This window comes from Taudactylus pleione, unplaced genomic scaffold (assembly GCF_031769625.1).
Source record: "Taudactylus pleione unplaced genomic scaffold, aTauple2 ptg000012l, whole genome shotgun sequence".
NCBI classification, from domain to species: domain Eukaryota; kingdom Metazoa; phylum Chordata; class Amphibia; order Anura; family Myobatrachidae; genus Taudactylus; species Taudactylus pleione.
The window spans coordinates 18,206,408-18,222,631 of record NW_028284415.1 but is presented as its reverse complement, the minus strand read 5'-3'; the positions used below and the strand labels follow the sequence as shown (position 1 = coordinate 18,222,631).

The window sequence follows — 16,224 nt, the reverse complement described above, 5'->3', positions numbered from 1 at the left end:
ATTGTTAAAAATTAAACTATTAACACTTCTATTTTTTAAAGTATTCTTACTATGCAGCATCTTTTCCACACCTGCCTAAAACAATTGCACAGTACTATATATGTCACCTATCAACGCAGACTGCTGGTGAGTTAATAAAGACTTGATAAGGGTCCCTGTCACCTCTGGGGAATTTGGATCCACCTCATACCCCCTGGCACCGCGGTTTTGCTACCTCTTCCCCATCCTTGCCAACTGCACTGAATGTCACCAGAACCACACACGTGGGAGAGCTGGTTGCCGATACAGATCCCCTGCAGTAAATGTACCCCTAACGTCATCATGAGATCACCGCTCTCACAATACATACGAAGTGTCCCCAGGCCATTCCATACAGCAGGCTGCAGACACGCCTATGAGGTTCTCAAGGAACATTTCAGTGAAAACCCGAAGAAAATCGGTCCAGTAGCTCTCAAGTTTATCAAGAGGATACATACAAATTTATATATATATATATATATATATATATACACATATACACTACACATATACACACACACACATACATACATACACACAGTGGTCGAGGTGGGGCGGTATACAGCGGTATGACATACCACCACTTCCCAGCCCCACTTCATTTTAGACGCAGAAGAGAATGTACCAGCGCTGGGATCCAGTATGGGATCCCAGCGCTGGAACAGCAGCGGCAATGTGTAGAGACGTGTCCCGTATGGGACACATCTCGATCGGGCAGCAGAGATGCTGGCATGTAGCCGGGACAAAGTACCGGGTCCCGGCTGCACTGTAAGCACCACGCAATGGGCGGCTGCCAGCCAATCATGAGGCTCGCGGCCGCCAGCCAATGTGAAGCTGCTAAGTGGCAGCTTCTCATTGGCTCGCAGCGGCGCCAGATAAACTGCAGAGCACTACTGCTGCGGCAACGAAGACCCGAGGCTCCCGGTGGCTCCATTACAGCAGCGCAGGTCAGAGGGAATTAGAGGGAGGGGAGGGTGTGAGAGAGGGAATAGAGCAGGGCTTGACAAATTTTTCTAAAATCTAGGAGCCAGGATGAAAGTGTAGGAGCCAGACCACCGTCCCCCCCCCAAAAAAAAAATAAATTACAGGAGTGAGTGAGAAGCACAGTTCTGTGTATTATACAACTGTTCTACACACTATACTAGTCCACAAAATGGTCACAGTTGAATGGATACAGTAAAATGGAGGCCCCATCACTGCTCTGCACAGCTCCCCTGCTCCACCCCCACCCTCCAGTAACAACGGACCACATTTCATATAAAATAATGGTGCCAGAAAGTACAACAAAACCCCCCTCCCCTCGTGGTCACACCTCTGCAGCCGCTCCGCAATCCCTGGCCACGCATAGACCCTACTACTGGAGAGCTCCATGCAGCCGGAGATAGGAGACAGTAGACAGCCGGTATGTACAGGAGGATCATCCTAGACTGGGACAGACAGCAGAGTCAAAGCAGGCCAGGATGGAGAGGAGTCATCAGTGCAGCCCGTGACGGACAGAGGCACAGCAATCACTGCAGGTGACACTCAGCACATGCACTCCTGTGCATGATATGACCACCGCAATACTATAGACATGAATCTCCGCCAGAGCTGACGAGGATCTGCTTCCTCCCCCACTGCAAAATCTAGTAGCCAGGCAGCACAATCTGGTAGCCATGGCAACCTGGCACCCGGGATTTGCCGAGCCCTGGAATAGAGAGAGGGGCAGACAGAGGGAGACAGGCTAACTACTGTAAGGGGTGGAAGAGAGAGGGAATCAGTAAGTGAGAAGGGCAGGGTGTGAGAGAGGGGAATAGGCAGGAAGAAGTACAATGGGGTGATATGGAAGCAGGGGCCCAAAGGGGGGAAGATTCAATCTCCATACCCCCCACCTCTAAATTCCCACTTTGAGCACTGTATTATATATATATATATATATATATATATATAAACAGAGTCTGTGATCCGGCATTCACGCCTTGTATGCTATTACAATGAATGCTGGGGTGATCCTTAGGGTTCCCACTATCATATAGGTAACACAATAGTAACCAAAAGTAACTCCACAGGTTGCGGAGATTAAGACACTCTGCAGACTTGTTAGTTCACAATAATACATAAGCTTTATTAGCATGCGTGGAAATCGTTGCCAACATTTCGGACCACATTAGAACCTTTATCAAGGCATAGTACAATAAGAGATACATATAGCTATAATTTAAAAAGAAACAAAAAAATCAGAAGAAAAATCACAAGAAAAACAGGGTTATAGAGAATACAGATATGCCTCCAAGGTCCTTAATCTGGTTGCTAATACTAAAAATCGGAATGGGATTGTAAAGCCGGCGGAGGCCACGTGAGGCCGAAAGGAGGCAATCCCGACAGCGGAGGTAAGTAACGCTAACCCTCCCCTCTCCCCCCTAACCCTCCTTTAGGGGTGCCTAACCCTAACCTCCCCCGCTAGTGTTCAACCCTAACCTCCCCTCATGGGTGCCTAAACCTAACCCCTCCTCCCCGCTCCCTAAACCTAACCCTCCCAGGGGGGTGCCTATCCCTAACCTCCCCTGGGGGTGCCTAACCCCAACCCCCCCCTTCCCCTAGCCTAACCCCCGGGAGCCCCCTAAACTATCCCTCCCCACCCGCGGCTAAAAGGACGGGCGCCCGGACTTACCTCGTTCGGTCTCGCGTGGTCCTGGATTCCGGCATCGGGATTATGACAGGCGTCGGTATGTCAATGCCTGTCATAAATCCCTAGCTGGCATTCCGGCGTCGGGATTGTGACCGGTGGAACTACATCTCCTAAAAATCATCTCTACTGAGACATCACATATGCAAGTATATGTATGTGTTAAGAAACAGCCTCATATAGAGCTCAATAAAATTTAAATTATGTTCAAATATACTATATTTCTCGACACGTGATCACTAGATGGAAAAGCAGCTGAGCTAACACCTGTGGTGATCTATTTTGATCATATATGTACAATAATAAATGTTATCACGTTATGGAAATAATATAATTCCTTATAGCAGTGGTTCCCAAACTGTGTGCTGTGGCACGCTGGGGTGCCTCAAAACACTTGCAGGGGTGCTTCAGGTTGGTGGTCCAGCACCAAATCAAATTATTTATGGTCAATGTAATGTAAATATGTGGACAAACAGAAGCTCAAACCTGTCCAAAAACACATAACTGAACCTAAAGATGACAGGTGAGCACAATTTACTTCACTTTTACTACTTTACTACATTTCTGAATTCTCAATAACAAATGTTTGGCCTAGGTGTGCAATGAAAACAATGCTGTTACTCTAGGGCACCGTGATTCAAAAAAGTTTGGGAACCTCTGCCTTATAGTATGACTTACAAACATGCAACCTGCGTGTCATAATATAGTATAACTGCAGCCTATTTACCTGATAATACACCCCTCTCTATACTATATTATGACACGCAAGTTGCATGTTTGTAAGTCATACTATAGGGAATTATATTGGTTCCATCTTTCCGATTGTGACTTGGGTGTCTTACAGCCCTCACATACAGTCAGGTGCATAAATATTGGGACATTGACAGAATTTTCATATTTTGGCCTCTATTCACCACCACAATGGCTTTGAAATGAAACAAACAAGATGTGCTTTAACTGCAGACTTTCAGATTTAATTTGAGGGTAATTACATCCAAATCAGGTGAACGGTGTAGGAATTATAACGGTTTCTATATGTGCCTCCCACTTTTTAAGGGGCCAAAAGTAATGGGACAAACTAAACAATCCTAAATCTAACTTTCACTTTTTAATACTTTGTTGCAAATCCTTTGCAGGCAATTACAGCCTGTATGTATGGAATGCATAGACATCACCAGATGCTGGGTTTCATCCCTGGTGATGCTCTGCCGGGCCTCTACTGCAAAAGTCTTCAGTTCCTGCTTGTTCTTGGGGCATTTTCCCTTCGTCAAGTGAAATGCATGCTCAATTGGATTCAGGTCAGGGGATTGACTTGGCCATTGCATAACATTCCACTTTTTAGCCTTAAAAAACTCTTTGGTTGCTTTTGCAGTATGCTTCAGGTCATTGTCCATCTGCACTGTGAAGCGCCGTCCAATGAGTTCTGAAGCATTTGACTGAATATGAGCATATAATATTGCCCGACACACTTCAGAATTCATTCTGCTGCTTTGTCAGCAGTCACATTATCAATAAATACAAGGGAACCAGTTCCATTAGCAGCCATAAATGCCCACGCCATAACACTACCACCACCATGCTTCACTGATGAGGTGGTATGTTTTGGATCATGAACAGTTCCTTTCCTTCTCCATACTCTTCTCTTCCCATCACTCTGGTACAAGTTGATCTTCGTCTCATCTGTCCATAGGACGTTGTTCCAGAACTGTAATGGCTTTTTTAGATGTTGTTTGGCAAACTCTAATCTGGTCTTCCTGTTTTTGAGGCTCACCAATAGTTTACATCTTGTGGTGAACCCTTTATATTCACTCTTGTGAAGTCTTCTCTTGATTGTTGACTTTGACACATATACACCTACCTCCTGGAGAGTGTTCTTGATTTGGCCAACTGTTGTGAAGGGGTTTTTCTTCACCAGGGAAATAATTCTTCTGTCATCCACCACAGTTGTTTTCCGTGGTCTTCCGGGTCTTTTGGTGTTGCTGAGCTCTCCGGTGCGTTCTTTCTTTTTAAGAATGTTCCAAACAGTTGATTTAGCCACACCTAATGTTTTTGCTATCTCTCTGATGGGTTTGTTTTGATTTTCAGCCTAATGATGGCTTGCTTCACTGATAGTGACAGCTCTTTGGATCTCATATTGAGAGTCGACAGCAACTGATTCCAAATGCAAATGTCACACCTAGAATCAACTCCAGACCTTTTACCTGCTTAATTGATAATGAAATAACGAGGGAATAGCCCACACCTGTCCATGAAATAGCTTTTGAGTTGATAGTCCCATTACTTTTGGCCCCTTAAAAAGTGGGAGGCACATATAGAAACCGTTATAAATCCTACACCGTTCACCTGATTTGGATGTAATTACCCTCAAATTAAATCTGAAAGTCTGCAGGTAAAGCACATCTTGTTTGTTTAATTTCAAAGCCATTGTGGAGGTGAATAGAGGCCAAAATATGAAAATTATGTCAATGTCCCAATATTTATGCACCTGACTGTATATAGATATCACTACTGTTCTTTATGTTCCATATATTCCATAACGTGATGACATTTTTTGATAAATCTGTGTGAGATTTCCTAAAAACGGAATGCGAATTTAGCCGGAAATATCACACTACAACCGCATTTTAAATGTGGATTGTAGTAAATAGAGTACTTAATGTGAAGTTCCACAAGTCAGTTTGCTCACAATGTCCTCCAATTAGTGTAATTTTGCATATTTTTAAAACTACATTCAGTGGAGCGATTTAGACTAAAAGCAATTTAATAACTTTAAATGTATTGGTCTGTACATGCACGCACTAGCATTATTATAACTCTTTATTGCTTTCTTTGTGCTTTTTTTTTTTTTTTTTAGTTTATTTACAGTTACCAGGATTATGAGTTTGTTTTTTTTACCCAGGGCAACTCTGAGCACAATTATATCCAAAAAAACAAGTATATAAGAAATGGTTTTAGTAAAGAGTGCACGAGTGTGTGTACAAGGCAATGAGTAAATTCCTCCTCCAGAGAACAGCCATTTTAACCCTGTACACATGCTGTACGTTGCATAGTGTTTTTCAGAATATAATGAGTGATTACCAGATATAATAATTTTGCATATTCACAAAACAAACATAAAAAAGGAAAAATCTTGAAAAAGTTGTAGGTCCGCCACACAGCAATCTGAAATATGGTAAAATATTGGATTAGAAATATAGATGTGCTCAGACCTCCGTGTTTTGTTTTTGGCAAAACTACCCTTAAATATTTTTGTTTTGGATCTGGATTTCTTTAAAAATTTATATAAACAGCTAAAATTATGTAAGGTGGATCTGTTTTACAGTATTAACAACATCACTAACATTCATTTCCAGTCAGTTTTGACCACCTCACAATATTATTTTCACCAATATTGGCCAATGGCTGCAGTGAGCTGGCTGGCTACACTAAGATGTAGATCAGAGGCACAAACACATGGCAGTTTAAGAAAATATAGCACATCTAGGAAATCTAATGGCACTGCAGTGACAGACAGGATGGCAGTTTAATAAACTATACGACCCTATAGAATTATGTTTTCATGAATCAAGAACTAAGAGGCTAAAAGTAAAAAAAAAAAAAAAACCTAGTAGAAAAAAAATATATATATATTACCAACACACTTCATAAAGCAAATCAGAAATCAGAGGCCTCAGGCCAATACAGTTGATTGAAGCTAGAGTAACAGACTAGTACCAGTAATTGATCATTAATAATGATCAATTAAACGAAGCAACAGAGCAACGGCACAAACGCATGGCAATTTAATCTATGAAACATAGTGAAACAGCAGTGACAGACAGGATAGCAGTTTAATAACTATACAACCCTATAGAAAATATATTACCAACACACTTCTCCAAAGCCATTAGTTTGGATCCTGCTCGTAGCAGCAAAATAGTTCCCACTAAAGCTAGTAACCAGCCAGCCTTGTAATGCCATAGCAGGGAGACACACAGAGTGGGGTCCCCCTGGCATCACATTAACCAGCCCCAAGATGGTCATCCCATGGCTGAAAATCCTCAGAAAGTGGAGACAAGAAAAATAAAATGGAGTTTCCCCCCCCCCTCCCGAGGAACAAGATTGAGTACATGGGTAATAGTAAAATAATAGTTAGTAAAATTCTTCTTCACAGGTGGACAACAGCCCCGGCATGCTGGCATTTGTGAAACAACAAGTGCCAGTATGTCAGCAGGCACCTGTAGCCCGTCTGTAAATAAAATATTAAAATAACCACAGTACACAGACACCAGAAAAGTATAGTCACAGAAATGTATACCAATGAATTCCGCAGTAATCACTCACCATTCTGCTCGTCCAGTTCATTTCCAATGTCATAGCCCATTTGTTTCTGTCGGGCTAAAATGGATGATAAAGCATCCAGGCCAGCATCTTGCTCTGCATAGAGAAAGGAAATTTTATAATTATACACTTCTACATTCACTTTATTGTACAGTACATCTGGTAAACTAATTGCAAGGGGAAGTGTACGGAGAATGGGTAAGAACACCTGTCAGCTACACAGACTAGGCAGCCATTTTGTGGACTTAAGCTGCATACACACGTAACGATTTTAGTAAACAACGATTTTCGTTCAGATTTTCCCTTGAAAAAGTGAACGAAAATAGTTTACAAAAATCTTTGGTAACTAAATTAATGAATGATTTTGTGAACGATTAAAATGAACGATTTTTTAATCACGCATACAGTCAAAGGATATCGTTCATTCTGTACGAAAATCGTTATGTTGGACAGTCAGAATGGACGATGAACTACAAACTACAAACTGGAGCTCGCCTGAACGATTATCGTTCATCCAAAAAATATTGAACGATTTTTTAAACGATTTAACGATAACAACGTCGTTATAGTGAAATCGTTTAAAAAAAACGTTACGCACCTTTAACCAATAGTCATGTAACTACAATCTCTGAATTCTCTAGATTCAGTGACAACAATAAAGTGGTTCATGTGCAAAATTTTCAAGAGATACTGCTTCAGAGCAAATTGTTAGGTTGTTTTGTCTTGAAAAGTGTTTTAAATTATAAAATAAACGTCTTTAGCTTTTATCCTCACTCCATGGATTTTTAGTAACATTTTCATCACGGAAGTAGAATGGTAGCCTTTGCTGTATGGTAGTCCTCTCTCACAGCATCTCCAGCAAAAACAGGAGGATGGAGATGGTTTAACTATTAGATGAGAGCAAACAGGAGGACTGAAAACACACCACTGCCTATTCTGTCCATGTAAAACTTTGCTCCCATCCTTATATAGTTCCCTAAACTGTGGCCATTTAGAGGGCTGCTGCAATATTCAGCTTACCAAGTCACAAAGAGTCATGAGGCACTTTGTGCTAGTGACCGATAGGCTACAAGCTCATGAAAATTATTTTGGCTCACAAAATGGCTGTACCTCAGTGATGTCACTGGTTCCTAAATTGATTGGCTTCCTACTCATGTACATAGGTTAAGCCTACATAATAGCTGCTTCTTAACTTTCACAAGCAACGTAGCCTACATTTTAAATTATGGCAGCAAATAACATTAAGATTCCATAAAGAGATAATTTCAATGGCCAGCTTAAAACAAAACATCAATGAATGGGAAAGACTACTGCAGGGCCCCACATCCATATGAACTGACATCTGTGCGCTCAGAGAACAACTGAACGCTCTGAACACAATCCTTTTCTCATCCTCACTTGTACCACTGCTCTCTCCTAAAAATATCTTGTCCTGCCCTGACACCTCACTACACTGCCCAAGCTGCAGCCAACACACATCGTCTCCGGCGATCCAAACACCAAACCTGGCCCTAGAAAAAAAACAGACACCTGCAAAAGTGCTCTTGCAATGCGGAGTGCCAACGGAAAACAAATCTATCTTCAAGGGGTCTTTCTCCACAAATGTATGCTACCTACTACCCTCTCTCTCACCGAGTAGACCAACCCCTGTCACTTCTTTCATTGAACTTGGTTCTTTGCCAACCCCACAACCTCTACAGTCACACTCACTGCAGATGACTTTGCAACCTCCTTTAAAAAAAAAAGAAAACGGCAACTGCATTAGTCAAGAAATCTCTTCTAGAAAAATGAAGCACACAGCTCCCACCTTTTCCTTCACATCCCAGGTACCTTTGTACTTAAGATCTCAATTCTTCTCTTTCCCTCTAAACCTATTCCTTTCCTATAGCACATCCACCTGATACCTCTCCTCTGGGGGTACATGAAGCGACCACTGCACTAACACCTATTACTTACAACTAGATTGTAAGCTCTCTCTACCCTCATGTGCATCTTTTTTTATAGTATTTATTAATATGTATTATATCCCAACATATCTGGTACTGTCAAATTTAAATATACATACATACTGTATGCAGTATTTTTGTATATTGATTTTGCATAGTGTTGTTGTTTTGTTTTTTATAAATTGTGTTTATTTATAAGATTTTGGAGTTTACACTCACAGAAGCAATATATAGGGGTCAATCCAATGAAATGCGAAAGGTGCGAGTTGTCATTGCTACGGTTAAAACGCCGGCAACGGACCGGTACCTTGCACCCTTCGTGGCCCGGTCCGAACCAGAATTCGCTTAATTTTGCTCGGAGCCCTAAGGGGCTGTAAGCACTTTTAAGCGAATCCGGGCTACAGTCAAGCACGGCTGCTTTCGCAATGACTCGAACCCGAGTACATCGCAAGTAATTGGATTGAGCCCATAATTGGGAGACAGGACTAGTGTACAGGCATATAAATAATAACACGTAGTACAGGTTGAGTCTCCCATATCCAAATATTCCGAAATACGGAATTATTTTGGCATGACTGAGATAATGAAACCTTTGATTTTTGATGGTTCAATGTATACAAACTTAGTCTAAGGCACAAATTATTAAAAATATTGTATAAAATTACCTTTAGGCTGTGTTTATAAGGTGTATATGAAACATAAATGAATTTAATTTCTGTACACAAACTTTGATTGAGCCACAAAATTGTTGAAAATATTGTATAAAATTACCTGCAGGCTGTGTGTATAAGGTGTATATAACACATAAATGCATTCTGCGTGTATATTTGGGTCCCATTCCCAGGATATTTCATTATGATATGAAAATATTCCAAAATACGGAATTATTATTATTATCATTTATTTATATGGCGCCACAAGTGTTCCGCAGCGCCTTACAAAGTACATAGACAAAAAAGTAACCATTGACTTACAATACAATACAATACAGGACATGGATAAACATTGCTATATTAGTGACATTAACGCCCGCATAAGCAGCCAAGTGTTAGTTGCCCTAGTGGCTAGTAAGAGATAAATTAAATTACAGTAGGGAGAAGCACAAGAGGGTAGAGGGCCCTGCTCGAAAGAGCTTACATTCTTTAAGGGAGGGGAAGACAAACAGGAGTGACACAGAATGGGGTGGGCCGGGAGAAAGGAAGATGTAGCAGCAAGTTAGGATGAGAGCTGGAAGGCTTTAATGAAGTAGTGGGTCTTAAGAGCTCGTTTGAAAGATGGTAGAGAGGTGCAGAGTCTGATAGGGAGAGGGAGGGAGTTCCAATGGTGAGGAGCAGCATGGGCAAAGTCTTGGAGGCAGGAGTGGGAGGAAGTAATCAATTGGCATGAAAGGCGGCGTGTATTAAGTGAACGAAGAGGGTGGACAGAAGAGGAATATTCTGTTATCCAAAATACCCCTGGTCCCAAGCATTTTGGATATGGGAGACTCAACCTGTACTATGATACATACAATGATAGAAAAATAAAATGAAGATAAGAACTGTGACTGACCAAACATAAACAAAACATATTAAATATAATCACTAAACAAGCGGCTCATTGGTATTCAGGGACTCAAAGCACAACATAACAGTTGGGTAGCAAAGTGGAAGAAATATTAAGGGAAAATGAAACAGATATAATTAAGTCACAATAAAATAAAAGCAGGGGAGCAGTAACTCACATAATGCACAAAATCTACATATACTAGACCCCCATAAGATATAATAGAAGTGTAGCAGATACCCGAAAGATGCCATTCAGGCCTACGCAACAGAAAACCAGATGATTAGTGGGTATCATTGTGACGAATATTAATTCAGCTGTGGAAGGAGAAACAGTGCAAAGTATCTATGGCCCAACACCAACAATTGCTATTAAAAAAAAAAAAAGATCAGCAACTTACCCTATTCGATTTCACGTGTAAATAGAAATATATATGTGGACAGTTCTTGCGCAATAAGCTAGAATAAGCAGCCTACCACCCTTTAGAAAAAAGTAATCACCTTACTTTCAATATGTGGATAAACAATGTGTGGTCTGCAGGATAGTTGGGCGCTATAGTCCTATGATCATATGATAAAAATAAAAAATAAACAGAAAACACATATAGCGTTATACAATATGAGTAATGAACCCCAGAGCATATGAAAGCATGAAATGTGCAAAGGTGTAATAGATTCCCTCTAATCCAAAAATGATTCAAAGGTAGAAGAACTCTGCACCAGCAGTCCCAATTATGTGATATGCTTACAGAATCAATGGAAGATCATTCTCCTTAAGTAATAGGATCTTTAATGCTGGGTCCTCAACTCCTTCAATACCCAGAATTTTTCAGATTCCATAGAATGAATAAAATATAGTGAAATATTGCACCCAACTACCCTTCAGACAACATTTGGTTCCAAGCGTAAAGCATGTGATCCTTACCACTGGATCATGCGACCAGCATCAATCTGAAAAACTAACTTTCAGTGTAGGGTAACTGGGTAAGAACACAAAGAGTCATCAGACAGTTATAACCATATGGGAGGTGGGTGGGAATAAAATCACTAATGTTTTTCAGGCACAATTGCACCACATGCCCATTACTGTGGCTTGTACCCCAGAGAACCTAACGGGTAGGTGACTGATACAATAGATATCTTTAAAGAACAAATATCTACTTAAGATAACATTAAAAAGCAGTACTGACATAAGATTTTATAACATAATCATTATTTTTTTTTGTAATAATTTTGTGAGATAGCCTCAACAAAAAAATGGTTTGTCCAAATAGACTTTACATATATGGGTTATCCCAATATAGTTGTATAGGTTCCTTTCAATAAAAATAGTTAAAAAAAAAAAAAAATGCAGACGTGCTTTATTACCTGATGCACATTTAAATGAAATGATCAGTCCCCCATTATTTTAAAAGAGGTTTTACTTAAAGTCGACAAGATTTTATTTTTCTGGCTTCCTCTACCCAAATCTTATTACCAGGAAGTTGTGTGTTTTTCGTTCTTTGTGAAACATTCCAGCCTGTTCAGCATCCCAGCAGTTGTGCAGTAGCAAGAGCCTAACCCTAACCCCACCCCCGGGGGTGCCTATCCCTAACCTCCCCTTACCGCACCCTAAACCTAACCCTCCTGGGGGGGGTGCCTAACCTTACCCTACCCATGGGGGTGCCTAACCCTAACCCTCCCCCCTAGGGGTGCCTAACCCGCCACGCTCCCTAAACGTAGCCCTCCCCCCCGCGTCTATCGCTAAGGGCGTCCCGGACTTACCTTGTCCAGGTTGGCTTCCTTCAGCGTTCCGGCGTCAGGATTAAGATAGGCGTCGGTATTTCGACGCCTATCTTAAGTCGCTTGTTGGGATTCGTATGTTGTTATGGAGACCAGCGGCCGCATAACTACATCCCCACAGTTACCCAAGCAATCAGTTCATTGCTAACACAGTGATGTCATCCTAAACCACAGAGGGTTAATAATACCTCAATCCCACTTCACAGGCTAAAGATCTTAAAATAAATACTTTTCCTGCACTAAAACTCCTTCAGATACATCATACCTGCCCCCCTGATATATGGATTTATTATTAACTCTATAGGGGTTATCTAATGCAATGCCCAGGAGCCATGCTTTTTGTGTCTAAAGAGGGTTAAAAGACAAGACAAAGGGTTAACTAGGCAACATTTCCTTCCTCCTCAATGTGAATGTGTCCCTGGCTTCCAGACACCACAAAGCAGACATCGCTGTGTCTGTGTGCAGCGGCCCAGATGTGCCCTAATTACATTTTCTCTCTATTAGAGAACTCAGGGGTCTTACTCTTCCCCTCCTTTTAATCATGTCTCCCAATGCCGCTCTACGTGAAAGCAGGGAATGCTGAGGCATTTCAAGTTTGCAGGAGAGCACGGGGACTGTAGTTGGTTAAAGGGACGAGCAAAAAAAAATGTAATTCTTGCTAAAACACACAGTACCTCCAGCAAGGGAAAGTTACTTGGTGGTGTCATTTCACTGGAAGATTGGGATTTTTTTTTTTTTTTTTGTAGACAAGGTATATGCAATTGTTTTAACACTGCAAATTGATGCAATCTTGTAGATTTGACAGCTTTATTCTTTGAAACATTGCTTAAAAAATGTTTGCAATGAACTAGGCCTAATTTGGTACTGTGCAATATTGCAATATTTCCTTCAAAAGCTTTCTGGTATCATTGTGAACAATCCTGAAATAAGCCATCTTTCGTCACTCTAGATCTTCATCAAAACAACCATTTAGTGTTTTTAATTCTTAAAATGTTTTTTTTTTTTTTCTTACTAATAGCAGGACATAGTTTGTTGATCATGTATACGACTGGGGGCTTATATACAGCTCACAAAGACCCAGCTGACTTCTATTGTCCTTACATTTAAAAGTAGGACTTGTGAATTATTCCTTCCAATACAGGAAGAGTACCGTATATACTCGAGTATAAGCAGAGTTTTTCAGCACATTTTTTGTGCTGAAAAAGTACCCCCTCGGCTTATACTCGAGTCAAGTGTAGCGCTGACCGGACGGAGTTCGGTCAGCGCTACACACTGCCAAACACACAGCCGCCGGAGCCGGCAGCTGCGTGTTTGGTGTAATCAGCAGCCGCTGAGAGTCTGTCAGACTCTCAGCGGCTGCTGCTGCTCCCACTGCGGGAGCCATCTTCCGGCTCCCGCAGTGGGTAATGGGAGAGACGTCGTCATGACGACGTCTCTCCCATACAAAGCGGCCGGAGGAGCGGACAGCGCCGGGACCAGGAGCGGGAGTTTCAGGTAAGTGATTTTTTTTTTTTTTAATTCTTACTACTTTTCTCTCTACTAGGGGGGCGATTACTACAGGGGGCGATTACTACAGGGGGCAATTACTACAGGGGGCAATTACTACAGGGGGCAATTACTACAGGGGGTAATTACTACAGGGGGCAATTACTACAGGGGGCAATTACTACAGGGGGCAATTACTACAGGGGGCAATTACTACAGGGGGCAATTACTACATGTTTGTACCCTTACACATGGTATACAAATAACTTGAGTTTTGATTTTCTTCAATTTTTCTCTCCCTTAGCGGCGATCAAAGCAGTACAAAGGCAGGGCATTCTGTAGGTCAACTTGTCTAAAGTTTCAGCTTTGACTGCAGTCCACTTGTCTTGTAGCAACACCGTGAAGTGTGAAACCACGACCAATAAGGCGGCTGTCGGAAAGGATGGCATGGCACACCAGGATGTTGTGGTAGCATTTGGAGACCACGATTCTTTCGATTTTTACAAAGTCATTAACCGCACCACCTCCAAAACATCCACGGACCATAATGGAACCTCCTTCATGCTTGACTGTGGGCTGAATACAAGTAGCAAGCATCTGCTCGCCTGTCACATGATGAACAAACTTGCGCCTCTTTGACTCAAACATCTCAAAGTTCGATTTGTCTGTGAAAAGAACCTTCTTCCACTGACGAGTGGTATAGCTCCTGTGCTTTTTTCTGCCCACAATGGCCTCTTATTTTTATTTATGGGCCTAAGCAATGGTTTTCGGGCTGCAACACATCCCTTCAAGTCACTGGCTACAAGGCGCCATTTGACAGTCACGACTGACACCGTTTTCTTCCTCATTTCCATCAGAGCAGCACAGATCTGATGAGCAGTTTGGAGTCTGTCCTATTTGGAAAAAACACTGATAAATTTATCCTCCTCCAGTTCTGTGGTCACTCGTGGTTGTCCAGGTCATGGGCGATCATGTACACTGTTGTTTACGGTGTATCTCCACCAAGAGAAATCTTCTCCAGGGAAGCAATTTCTCACAAACTATACCCTGCATTATTCAAAGCAACTATGGTACATCGCTTTTCGATTGATAACTCCTTCCTGGGAGCCATTTAGAAGACCACTTTACACTTTTTCACAAACATTCACATTTCACAATACAAAGCGAACACCGGAATTCTTCCACTCTGTATGTGTTGACAAATCGGTTTCAAAGCAGCACTGGGCATGTATCTGATATCACTATGAGCACCTTGTGACTTTGCATAACGCAATATGTTTATTTTTAGGGAACAGACATTATTCGGCTGTTAACATACCTCCTAAATTCCCGCACCCAAAAATAGGGGGCGTGACCACGTGGTTAGAGAGTGTGGGCTTGCAGTCAGGGGTGTGGCTTTGCGGGGAATGCCGCACTCACGAGTTCCAGCGGGTGCCCCCATTTCTGTGCAAAACACACGCAGGGCCGGTGCTAGGTTGTTCGGCGCCCCCCTGCAAACTATAAATGTGCGCCCTCCTACAAATATGTCTCTTTACACAATGATAATATTTTATAGTATTTCTATATTTTAAACAGGGATAGTGCACATCGAAGGTGCGCATGAAAAATAAAGGGGCGTGACCGTACTGGGAAGGAGCATGGTCACACAAAATTACCAATTCACATTACACCGCACAGTAGTGCCTGAAATTCACATTAGGGCCCCTTATATACGTTACGCTACACAGTAGTGCCCTTTATACACATTATGCCACACAGTAGTGTTCAAGTTGACATTTAGATCCAGCACGATCTTTATCAAGACAAAAATCAATATACTCAGCAGGATCTCAATTCCGATCCAGGACTGGACATTAAGTGCACTTACCTAGGACCTCCCTATATGTGTCAGCCAATTGGTGCCAAAAGAAACTACCCATATTACAGCTTACCAAGCATCATCTGCAATAGATGATGTCATAATTGGGATGTACTCAGCAACCCAGCGTGCAGGATGCCTATACGGTCAAAATACTGGCGCCAGAATCCAGACAGCGACGGGATATTGACTCCAGAATCCTGACCGCCGAAATCCAAAAGTTAAATATCAGGGGTTAGCGGTAGGTTACTTACTTAGTGGAGTCGGGATTCTGACTGTCGGGATGCCGCTGTCAGTATTCTGACCGGCAGCATCCTGCCCGGGATCCCATACCCAACCCGTCATAATCTGTGTAGCAAATTTTTAGTAGTAGCATCAAAAAATTAGAGACCAAATAGACAATATAGACCCATCAGAGAACCACCCAGGGGCAATAAACCACTCTGTAGTCTATTACAAAGTATATCAAGACTGCAAAAATCCTCATAAGCTCCTCAAACCTGCGCCAGGCCTTAGAGCCTGGAAAGCAAGTCGGAAGTCGCTACTGGATCTGTGAATAATTAATAAAGGCACAAATAGGGAACCCTTGAACAATATAATTCATATAAA

The 16,224-nt window shown here is 41.9% G+C and overlaps 1 protein-coding gene across 2 annotated transcripts in view; it reads right to left on the bottom strand.

Moving 5' to 3' along the window:
- Positions 1–16,224, bottom strand: part of STX8 (syntaxin 8) — a 319,594-nt gene that overhangs the window by 235,166 nt on the left and 68,204 nt on the right. For both annotated transcript variants that reach the window (XM_088468815.1, XM_088468825.1), the window contains exon 6: positions 7,007–7,099. In XM_088468815.1, coding sequence (XP_088324941.1) covers positions 7,007–7,099 — 93 coding nt within the window. The remainder of the gene's footprint in view (positions 1–7,006; positions 7,100–16,224) is intronic.